The sequence below is a fragment of the Lepidochelys kempii genome, chromosome 5 (assembly GCF_965140265.1).
Source record: "Lepidochelys kempii isolate rLepKem1 chromosome 5, rLepKem1.hap2, whole genome shotgun sequence".
Lineage (NCBI taxonomy): Eukaryota > Metazoa > Chordata > Testudines > Cheloniidae > Lepidochelys > Lepidochelys kempii.
This window is the reverse complement of record NC_133260.1, coordinates 124680721-124692657: the sequence shown is the minus strand read 5'-3', so window position 1 is coordinate 124692657 and position 11937 is coordinate 124680721. Positions and strand designations below refer to the sequence as shown.

Below are 11937 nucleotides of genomic sequence, written 5' to 3'. Positions count from 1 at the left end.
GGTGGAGTGAGATGTCCCTGCAAGACCCAAAAAGGAATATTGAGTGGCTACAGCAGGAAACAGTGAAATCAATATTGTGTACGAACACCAGGAGAGCTGCTCCCGGTCTGTTTTCTCTAAGAGCCAGACCAGGTTGTCCCCCTGCAGTAAGTCTCTCTCTATGGAGAACAGGCCAGGGCCTTAAACCTTTGATCTAAGGCAGGCTCAGAGACAGCCAGTTCCTCAAGCCCAGGGATGCACTTGTAATCCACACACCTTGTGGGTGTGTTCTTCTGTCCCATCTCGTGGCACCAGGACCAGTTAGAGAGGCAGAGATTAACACATCGGCTTTACAGTCTTCACTAAGAACCTTTTGGCTTTTGGCTCATGCAGTAGAGGCTCATGCGTTTAGCTGCAGAGGTCCCAGGTTTGATCCTGCCAATCACCAGGGTCTTTTGGCGTTACACACTCCCAAAGCTTCTCCTCAGACTTCGACACCCAACAATGCCTCTCAAGGGGAGCACCAGGACACCTGCACAGCTCATCAGAGGCACCCTCCTAATTTAGTCTTTTCCCAGATAATACCAGGACTAATTCCATTTCTCCCAGAGTACAATCACTGACTGAAGTTATCCTGCTGAAGGTAGTAGCCATTGACTACACACACAGAACACTGAATTGAGAAGGTACTACTGGGGAGCCTTCAGGGACCTCTTGAGTGAGTAGTGTAGGAGTCTTCCTGGATACTGAATTACATAGGAGATGATCATAATGGTCCCTTATGACCTTAATATCTCTGAGTCTACATAGGAGATTCCCACTATGGGAGGCTGGTTATTTTAAAGCCAATTTAGCTGGTAAAAATACAAATATTTTCTACTGTCAGTTAGAGACTAGTCTGGTGAAGAAACACAGATTCCAGTTCAGGTAAATTGACACCATCACTCCTAGAGGCAAGTGTGAGACCACGAACTAGAAAGCTACGACTAGGAAGCATTTCCCTTAGGGGACGGGAACATAGCACAGAGTTTAACCACACATCTTACCAAACTTCTACACTACTAATCCTTTGCCAGTAGTGGGATCTACCCCCCTCAGCCATTATATTCCTGTGATGATGTCATCATGGGGCTGGACACACTTGACAGACAGCTCAGGAGACCAATCACACAGCTGCATTCCCTACTTTACCCAGTGAGGGCTGTGAGCCTCTGAAAAGTTACAGGGTTTCGGAGTTGCCAGTTTTGGCTCCAGTTGGTCTCTCTGAAGAGTGCCTTTATGCTCCATTTCCCTGGTAACATTTTCAGTGTAGAAGGTTTTTTCTCACTAAAACAATCTAAGAGAGGAGAGTGCTGATTGCTCAAAGAGAGTTAGGTAGCCCCACACTGGGCAATAAGGGGTTAAAGACTGAGTGCAGTTAGCAGTTCCAATATAAGGGTCAGTTCAATACGTGGAACCCCAGGCTCAGGGGAGCATTTGGGAAATGATGGGGATGACACAGCCACAGGAAAGGACTAAGAGGGGAGACAAGCTCAGGGAAAAGTTTGGGCTGGGGGGAGTCAGTCATAGCCACGATGCTCGGCTCTACCCTCTCCCCATTGTCATTCCTGGCCTAGTTACTCCAGTGCCAGGGCCCTTCCCAGCTGGAGTGACAGCAGATCACAGCATGTATAACTTCTTCCCATAACCTCCCCATCGCCCTTCACACAGGGAGTAAAATCAAAGCAGGGAGTGACAGTGGCCTGGGGCTGAGGCAGCTGCTCACCTCACTCCTTTAAAGCAAGCCTAGATCTTCACACCCATGTGTCTGTCCCACAGGGGGATGTGAGTGGGCCTCCATCCAGACACACGACCTTCAGCGGTTGCAAAGGCTAGAGTGGGGCAGTGTTAGGCCCTGATTCTACCATGAGCCCTGCACAAACCAGCCCCTGCATTTACTCAGACCTCCAGTAACTTCAACAGTTGGGAAGAGTAGCTCAGTTCCAGAGAGCTCTGCACAGGTGCAAGTAACACCAGCACAGAGAGACCATTGCATGCTCAGGGCTTAGAAACCACCTTCCCATCCATAGCCCTCCCACATATGCAGCCAGCAGAAAAAGCAAGCCCAACCATGTTCAGAACACACTACAAGTCTTTCTACCTGGTAGCTACAATCCCTAATTATGCAGGCAGTAGTGCCCTGGAAAGATAGCCAGTTGGGGGCAAGAAGCATCTCTTTCCTTTTCCAATTTCTCCTTTTAATATTCAGACCATTGGAGTGTAGCAAGTGTGATCTCTATGCTCACACCTTGGATCCTCCAACAGGCCTTTGGATTAAACACTTGAGCCCATGGGTGAATCATGCTGGGGTTTGCTGAAATAACTCACTGCTCCTTGTGCCATAAATACTGTATCTGGTGGGTTAGTCAGTTACTGCATTTGCTTTGTATAACTTAAGATTGGTCCAGCAACTTTTTTGATGTGGTATCTTACGGCTGACCCTGGCTTGAGGATGTGTTAGAACCACCCCTTCCCTATGGAAAAATTAGCTGTAAGGGCTGTGCTGGGGAAATGTAGGCTGCAATGCTCTTCATGGTGTAAAGAAAATCCAGCTTCTTTCCAAGTTTGAAGCAAATATCTGCTGATGTGAAATCCACTCATTGACCTCACACATTTTATTAGACTTGGACTAAAGAGGAAAGAGCTTCACTGGGCTTGAACACAGAAGTCAGATTAGCTGACCAGTACTCCTGCAGTCTGTACCTTTACTCACTCCAGCAGGGTTCCACCTAGCTATTGCTTTTACTCACTCTTCCCTGTGAGTTTGCTGGAGGGGCCATCTTTAATCCATAACAGAGCAGAGTTTAAAACACACCTCCAGTTCCACAGGCAGACTAGCTTCAGTAATTGCTCCCTGTCAGTTAGGGAGTTTCTGACTTTTCTGCAGAAAAGGACCTAGGGGTTACAGTGGACAAGAAGCTGGATAGGAGTCAACAGTGTGCCCTTGTTGCCAAGGCGGCCAATGGCATTTTGGGCTGTATAAGTAGGGGCACTGCCAGCAGATCGAGGGATGTGATCATCCCCCTGTATTTGACATTGGTGAGGCCTCATCTGGAGTAGTGTCTCCAGTTTTGGTCCCCACATTACAAGGAGGTGGTGAAAAAATTGGAAAGCGACCCGCACAGGGCAACAAAAGTGATGAGGAGTGGCTGGGGGAACTGGAATTGTTTAGTCTGCGGAAGAGAAGAATGAGGGGGGATTTGATAGCAGCTTTCAACTACCTGAAAGGGGGTTCCAAAAAGGATGGATCTAGACTGTTCTCAGTGGTAGCAGATGACAAAACAAGGATCAATGGTCTCAAGCTGCAGTGGGCGAGGTTTAGGTTGGATATTAGAAAAAACTTTTTCCACTAGGGGGGTAGTGAAGCACTGGAATGGGTTACCTCGGGAGGTGGTGGAATCTCCTTCCTTTGAAGTTTTTAAGGTCAGGCTTGACAAAGCCCTGGCTAGGATGATTTAGTTGGGGATTGGTCCTGCTTTGAGCAGGGGGTTTGACTAAATGGCCTTCTGAGGTCCCTTCCAACCCTGATATTCTATGAACAGCTTAGTATCCTCAGTCGATTGGAGAACAAGGCAGGCCCTTTCCAATGAGATGACCACTTTGTTACTAGTCTCCATCTCTGGGAGCAACACAGCCATTCCTGCTCATGATGCTGTTGCAGTGCTGAACCCGAGAGACCTTTCTATCCTAACTCAGGCTTGAGCTACTAAGAAACAGTGATGGAGCTGCCTAGATGACACTACCTACTTGTGACTTCAAGCACAGACAGAAGCTCTCAGGAAAATGCATTACAAGCCCAGCACTGGTCTGATCATGGATCTCCCACAACCCTGAGCCATGTGCCTGTACGGTTATTGACCAGGCTAGGTTTACACTAGGAAGTAGGAAAGGTTAGGCAGGTGCTTGGCTAACAGCAGGGAGGAAGGACGCAGGCTGATGTCCATGCTTCAGCAAGATTGGCTGCTGCTCTGTCTTGCAGCTAGTCTCCCTGTGTGTGCGCGCAGGGGTGCGTTTTGACAACTCCAGGCAACTGGGATTTAACAATTCACCATTCCTTTTCCTGGACACTTCCAACCTGTTGAGCTTCTTACACTGGATTAGAGGCAAAGCCTGGCAGTCTCCCACCACTGTATGTGACCCTTTTAACTTCGCTCATTACCAATAGTAGGTTCTCAGCTCTCCACACACCCCATTTCCTCTCATGGCCATAGTGCCGTAACACACTGGGCTCTTCCCTCTGTTACTTGGTCTCACACAGTCTGTATTGTTGCCTTACTACACACTGGAAGCCAGATGAGTGTTCTCAATGGGCTGTTGCCTCCTTCTACATGAGAAAAGTCTCAATGGAGGCACCTGAAGAGATGCCTTCACCCAGGAGACAAGCTCAGCCATTCTGGAGCCCTGCCAGAGAAAAAGTAGGTGCAAGGGGTGTGTGTGTGTGTGTGTGAGAGAGAAGAAGAGGGGGATGGGGTCATCTGTACAGTAAATGTTTGTACAGACCACGAGTCGGGGAGGGAATCACATTAAGCAGACAGGAATTTGAATGCAGTTGCAGTTTATTGTGACATTAAACCCTAGTTTTACACATTACACAGCTAGGGAAAATATCAAGCTCAGGAGCACTTCCTGTGTACAGAGGAAGACAGCTGTAGGTATGTCCTGAGAGAAGCAGACTAGCCCTGCAAGGGATGCAGTCCTGCATGACTAGTGATGCCATTCTGTAACTGGTAATATATGGTTCTGGGGAAGCGTGCCTGGGAAATGACATTCAGGTTCTGTAATTCTGAGGTCAGCTCCTCCTTCTGCAGTCCACCATCTGCCAAAGCAGGACTACGGCTTCAGCGAGGAGACCCCATACTAGCTATGCAGGCAATTCAGCTGGATTCCTTCCAGCAGCAAGGGGAACCCTTCAGGCCTCCACCTTCTTTCCTTCCTCCACCAGCTCATCAGGACACTGTGGGGAGTCTCCCGCGGGAGTGAAGGGTCCCACGATCCAGTCCAGGGGAATGTTCTGCATCACATATTCCAGGAGCTCATCCAAGGACTTCTGGGCCTTGGTCACCATCTCCTGACTCCGGGCAAGGGCACTGCTGGACAGATCCTGGAAACAGCCGGCACTGGAGAAGGAGGCCTGGAGATCTTCTGTACTGCTCGAGATCTGCTGGGCCTTGTCCTGGATAGTGCTGGGAAGGCCCTGGATGCTGCCCAGGAGAGTAAGGCAGGTGGTTTTCAGTTGCTGGGTGAGGCTCTGGGACATGGCTAGAGCCTGAGCTTCAACCTGCTGGAAGGAGAAAGAGACTGGAGTATCTGCAAGTCTCCCCTGCAGATGGGGGGGGGGGGGAGTTCACTGGAGCAAGGCTGTGAGGGCAAGAAGGAGGAGAATACCTTTGCGGAGTCAGGATCCTCCTGCCCTTCCAACTTCCCCCTGCAGTACTGGAGCCACATCTGGTACAGACGGTCCTGGCCATTGTGAAGCTTCTGATCTACGGCCTGCTTGGCATGGCTGATCTGCAGGAGGAGAGGGCAGTTAGCTGGGAAGAGCAGGAGGCGGCTGGCCAGGGAAGCTCTCCCACAGCTAGGTGTGGGCAGCAGGCAGGCAGCACTACTGCAGCGACACAGCTGGGCCCTTGGAACAAACAGTGCCAATGGCACTGAGCATGGGAGGCTGCAGACACCGTGACCCACAGCAGCTACACGGTAGGGGAGAGGGGTCGTGTTCCTACCAAGTCAATGATTTGCTGGAGCTGGGAGAGGGCCTCCAGGGTGCACTGCCTGGCTTGTCTCATCTTGCCCAGGGCGTGCTGGTAGGCTCGCTGGCGCAGCGTGCTCGACAGGGAACCCAGACGCACGTAGTAACTCCGCTGCTCTGCGGGAGCCTCTCCAGGCCCCTCAAGGGGAGTTGTGGCAAGCTCAGCTGGAAGGGGGAAAGGGTCAGTTGGCAGCAGTGGTGCAAGTAAGGCAGCAAGGTCAGGTACGCTGCACCATTAAGACATTTGTTGCTGGGATGACGTACTGGAATGACGTTCGGTATCCACTGAAAACTGCAGGGCTCTCAGGAACCACAGCAGTGAAAGGAGCAGAATGCTGGCAGCTCCTCCGGTGTGTCTGTACCACCCCCAGCTGGCCCCCACCAGCCCTTCCATGTAGTTGCATCTCCTGTCTGGAGACTGTAGAGCCCCCCGCACAAGGCGGGGGGGGGTCGTTTGGGGGGAGGAGGGGTGTCACATGCCTCCCCCGCTTTTGGGTCCCTCCCATGAGTCACCGTACTGCTAAGAATTAAAATCTACTTGTACCACCAATTGGCAGGGCCAGGATACAAGGCAGGGATGCGTTCAGCCCTCCCAAAGCTTGTGACCGATGCAATCTTTCCCAGGGCACGATTGGATGCCCTGCAGCACCGACCAGTAAGGCAGCTGCACAGGGAGAAGCGTCAGAGCCATGAGACAGGGCTAGCAGAGGGCCCAGCATGAAGGAACCAAGGGAGGGCTAGTAGCCATCTAGGTTGCAAGCTAGCCTTAAGGAGAGGTGGCTCTTTTGGCAGCTCAGGCGTGAACACTGAACAGCTGTGAATCCAAGCCGTGCCCGAAGACACCAGGGTCACATTGGTTTGTATTCAGCAGAGGGGATCTTACCAAGCTCCTCCTCCGTCATGGGGAGGTAGTAGTCCACCAGCTGCTCAGATTTCCCCAATGCTGTGTCTATGACACTTCCAGCCATCTGCCCCATACGGGAGCCCATCACTGTGCTCATGCTCCTGGTCACGGCAGATTTGGTCACCTCCACGCTCTCCTGGACAGCCCCTTGGGCCATGCCCACCATGCTGGTCACTGCATCCTTGGCCTCAGTGACCGGGCTGCAGACAGCATCCTTGGCACCCACCACTGTGGCACACACGAGTTCTTGGGCATCCAAAGCCACCTAGAGGAAAAGGGATCAGAAGAGAGGTCACTGAACACCTAGCAGAAGTGAAGGGCCCACAGCCTCATCCTGCTCCAGGACCAGCCGTGACACTCGTGTGGTTACCTTCTCAATCGGCTGCTGCAGGATGGGCAGCTGCTCCTCCAGTCTGTCCAGACCCCGACAGGCATATTCATTGGCTGCTGCAACTGAAACATAACCACAGAACTCGTTCCCTTAATTCCTTCATGTGCACAGATCTTGTGGGGCTGCTAATCCGTGTACACTGGAGGACTGGTGTTCCTAAGCAAGTGTCCCCAGGTTACTGATGGGAAAGCCAAGGAAGAGGGGTTGGGCAAGTTGCCCAAGGCTATGGAGCCAGTCTGTTTCAGAGCCAGGTTTAGCAGTCAGGAGATCCGGCTGCCAGTCATCTGTTCATCCACCCCCAGCTTCTCCTAGAGGGTTTCAGGAGTCTCCAGTGCCTGCAATGGGCTCAAATCCTTTTAGCATTGGAGCTGCTTCCTGTACCCTCTAGCAGGTATTGCTCCATGGCATTAGGTGCCATACACAGTGCATGTGGCTGTGTGGTACTGGGCCAGCCATACACACCAGGGATTGTGGCTGGGCACTGCCTGCCTCTAGGCTGGTCCAGCTCACCGCTGGTACCTGAGCAGGAATCCCCACCAGCAGCTGCTGCAGCCGTCAGAACTCCTCCGCACAAGGCCAATGCCTTGGCCAGATCAAGTTTAGGAGCTCGCTGAGTTGAGGGGAGCAGGAGAAGGGAGTTTGTGGATTCTGTTTGCGGCCAGTTGTAGGCTGAGCTCAGTAGTGGGCCTAGAGCCACTGTAGGCTGAGCCTGCCCCCTGACCCACCTCCCCCGCCACACACACAGGAGTGTTCCTGCCTCCCTTCCCTTACTCACGCTGTGGCTCCAGCTGGTCCAGGATGGGCTGTGCCCCGGTAATGGCAGCAGAGGTGATGGCCCTCACCCCAGTCTCTACTACCTCACAGACCCCTTTGATGGCTGGGTGGGTCTCTTTGGTGGCAGCGTAGCTGGCAGAGGCCATCTCACAGGCAGAGCTGACCAAGGGCAGGCCAGCCACCCTGTCCCCTGCAGTCTAGGGGAGGGAAAGAGGAGTCAGTTGAGGAAGAGCTCCTGGCTTCTCAAGGTGCCCCTCCTGTCTTATCCTCTGGAACTACTGATTCTGTAGGAGACTGCCCAGCTCTGAGGACAGTCTCCTGTCCATTTCACCTGGGTTTCAGTGGCCTGCCTGTGAGATTAGTTACAGACCCAGAAGCCTGGTTCCATTGGAACAGCTGCCAATATTCAGCAAGGTCTCAGGAATGTCGTTTCCATCCTGGCACACCCACCAACAAAACAGAACTGTGTCATGATCTTGTTCCGTCAGCGAGAGCAGGAATGGAGAGACCTTTTGTCTTCTCAAGTGCAGTCTCTCTCGATCAGGAACCATGTCTCGGTCCAGCACCCGGTACAATGCCCCCACTGGGCATTGCAATCAACGGGATTTGCCAGTGTTCTAATGCAGACAGCATTCACAGGGTCACCTGTGCTCCTCCCGGATTCAGGAGGCACATGTGGGCAGTGACTACGGCACTCAGAGCTAGAATCATTGCCTAGTGTTGTGGTTACGAGTCCCTGTCTCCAGCAGTGGAGACATTCAAGCTAGAACAGCCCTTCCAGCCGCCAAGCACACCTGCCTCCCCAGGAGGGACCCACCTGTTGCTCCTCTGCCTGGATCTCCACCTGTGGTTCATTTTCCTTAGCAGACATGGTGGAGTGAGATGTCCCTGCAAGACCCAAAAAGGAATATTGAGTGGCTACAGCAGGAAACAGTGAAATCAAGGAATACCAGGAGAGCTGCTCCTGGTCCGTTTTCTCCAGGAGCCAGACCAGGCTGTCCCCCTGCAGTAAGTCTCTCTCTACAGAGAGCAGGCCAGGCCCTTAAACCTTTGATCTAAGGCAGGCTCAGAAACAGCCAGTTCTTCAAGCCCAGGGATGCACTCGTAATCCACACACCTTGTGGGTGTGTTCTTCTGTCCCATGTCGTGGCACCAGGACCAGTTAGAGAGGCAGAGATTAATTTATTGGCTTTACCGTCTTAGCGAAGAGCCTTATGGCTTTTAGCTCATGCAGTAGAGGCTCATGCATTTAGGTCCAGAGGTCCCAGGTTTAATCCTGCCCATTACCAGGGTCTTTTGGCATTACACACTCCCAAAGCTTCTCCTCAGACTTCTACACCCAACAATGCCTCCCAAGGGGAGCACCAGGACACCTGCACAGCTCATCAGAGGCACCCTCCTAGTTTAGTCTTTTCCCAGATAATACCGGGGCTAATTCCATTCGTCCCAGAGTACGATCACTGACAGAAGTTATCCTGCTGAAGGTAGTAGCCATTGACTACACACACAGAACACTGAATTGAGAAGTTACCACTGGGGAGCCTTCAGGGACCTCTTGAGTGAGTAGTGTAGGAGTCTCCCTGGATACTGAATTACATAGGAGATGATCATAATGGTGCCTTCTGACCTTAATATCTATGAGTCCACATGCCCACTACAGCAGGCTGGTTATTTTAAAGCCAATTTAGCTGGTAAAAATACAAATATCTTCTATTGTCAGGTAAAGATGGTCTGGTAAAGAAACAGATTCCAGTTCAGGTAAGTTGACACCATCACTCCTAGAGGCGAGCGTGAGACCACTATCTAGAAAGCTATGGCCAGGAAGCATTTCCCTTATGGGAAGGCACCAGGCTTGTTTTCCTTTAGTGTTTCCTGCATTATCTGTTTCAGATACATATTGGTTACCCAGCACTCCAGTCTCAGCTGAATCAGCCACCTCAGTCAAGTGTTTCCACCTGCAGATCTTTAGGACAAGCCAGAACTCAGACCACAACCAGAAGTCCCAATCCCCATCCCTGCATGGGAACAGCATAGCTTTGCTCAGGTAGAGAGGTGAGTAGGAGTTTTTCCCCTAGTCCAAACTCTAATTTAGTTCTCCTTGTTAAATATTCTATTTTCCTCTAGGGAAGCCTCCATCTTCTTGAACATACCATTAATCCAGGCCTCCCAGTCTAGAAGGCAAATAGTTTCCTTCCCTGGACCATTTGCTCAGAAGACTGAACTCAAAATGCTTTACACAAGTACAACTACTAAGCACTGAAACTAGCTAAAAGCTTCTGACCATTCAATCCTAGCCACTACTGGCCATCAGGCAAGACATTGGGTCACACTCTGTGTAAGAAAAGAGCCCCCATCGAAACAAATACAGAACCTAGGAACCAGAGACATAAGACAGAAGTTAACCACACATCTTACCAAACTTCTACACTGCTAATCCTTCACCAATACTCAAACCTCCCTTAAGTCTCAGCCATTATATTCCTGTGATGATGTCATCATAGGGCTGGGCACACTTGACAGACAGCTCAGGAGACCAATCACACAGCTGCATTCTCTACTTTGCCCAGTGAGAGCTGTGAGCCCATGAAAAGTTACAGGGTGTGAGAGTTGCCAATCTTGGTTGGATGTGTTCCTGGAGGTCTCATCACATGACAATCTTTAATTAAAGATTAATCTTTAATTCCTGGAGAGTTCAGGACAATCCTGGAGGGCTGGCAAACCTAGTTTCAGATTATGAGCTGTTTGGGGCAGGCCTTTTACTCTGTGTTAAGACAGTACCTAGCACGATGGGATTTCAGTTCTGATTTTTGCTTTGAAATGCTACGGTCATACAAATAATAATAATGGTTCATATTCTCAGAGTACTCCGGTTGTTCTCTCTGAAGAGCGCCTTTACGCTCCATTTCCCTGGTCACATTTTCAGTGTAGAAGATTTTTGACAGTAAAACCGTCTAAGAGAGGAGAGTGCTGGTAGCTGTTGTATTATTTTCCTTTCCTGCCCACTCCAAAAGAGGCTGGGGAAGTTATTCTGGCCCAGCTGGCACAAGATACTCCTCAGTTCATTTATAGCTTTCCTGTTGGTTGACTTGTCCAGGGAAGAGAACATGGCACAGGTTTTTAAAGGTATTTAGCTATTGCTCCTCTCAGCATTGCAAGGCCTAAGTGAGTTAGGCCCAGGACCTCAAAGAGAGTTAGGTAGCCCCACACTGGGCAATAAGGGGTTAAAGACTGAGTGCAATTAGCAGTTCTAATATAAGTGTCAGTTCAATACGTGGAACCCCCAGGCTCAGGGGGAATCTGGGGAGCATTTGGGCAGATGCTGGGGGTGACACAGCCAAAGGGAAGCACTGAGTGGGGAGACAAGCTCAGGGAAAAATTTGGGGGGGGTGTCAGTTATAGCCACTCGGCTCGGCTCTGCCCTCTCCCCATTATCATTCCTGGCCTAGTTACTCCAGCGCCAGGGTCCTTCCCAGTCAGAGTGACAGCAGATCACACCAGGCATAACTTCGTCCCATAACCTCCCTACACCTTTCACACAGGGAGTAAAATCAAAGCAGGGAGTGCAAATGCCTGGAGCAGCTGAGCAGAGTGACAGTGGCCTGGGGCTGAGGCAGGTACTCACCTCCCTCCTTTAAAGCAGGCCTAGATGTTCATACCCATGTGTCTGTCCCACAGAGGGATGTGAGAGGGCCTCCATCTAAACACACGATCTTCAGTTTCAGTGGCTGCAAGGGCCAGAGTGGGGCCGTTTTAGGCTCTGATTCTACAATGAGCCCTGCACAAACCAGCCCCTGCATTTACTCAGACCCCCAGTAACTTCAAGAGGCAGTTGGGAAGAGTAGCTGAGTTCCAGAGAGCTCTGCACAGGTCCAAGTATCTCTAGCACAGAGAGACCATTGCATGCTCAGGGCTTAGAAACCACCTTCCCATCCATAGCCCTCCCACACAGGCAGCCAGAAGAAGCAGCAAGCCCAACCATGCTGAGAGCACACTACAAGTCTTCCTACCTGGGATCTACAGCTATAATAACTAATTATTCAGAGGGTGCCACCCAGGAGAGAAAGCCAGCTGGGGGCAGGAAGCATCTCTCTCCTTTTCCCA

General features: G+C 51.1%; 1 protein-coding gene across 1 annotated transcript; it reads right to left on the bottom strand.

Moving 5' to 3' along the window:
• Nucleotides 1–4927: 4927 nt before the first annotated feature.
• LOC140912144 (perilipin-3-like) lies at nucleotides 4928–10333 on the bottom strand. The gene is made up of 8 exons (XM_073346310.1): nucleotides 10252–10333; nucleotides 8654–8724; nucleotides 7838–8033; nucleotides 7042–7124; nucleotides 6651–6936; nucleotides 5742–5932; nucleotides 5404–5526; nucleotides 4928–5299 (listed from the first exon to the last, which is right to left on the bottom strand). The coding sequence occupies exons 2-8, from the start codon at nucleotides 8705–8707 to the stop codon at nucleotides 4928–4930; spliced, it is 1305 nt and encodes a 434-aa protein (XP_073202411.1). The 5' UTR covers nucleotides 8708–8724; nucleotides 10252–10333.
• Between the last annotated feature and the right edge of the window lie 1604 nt (nucleotides 10334–11937).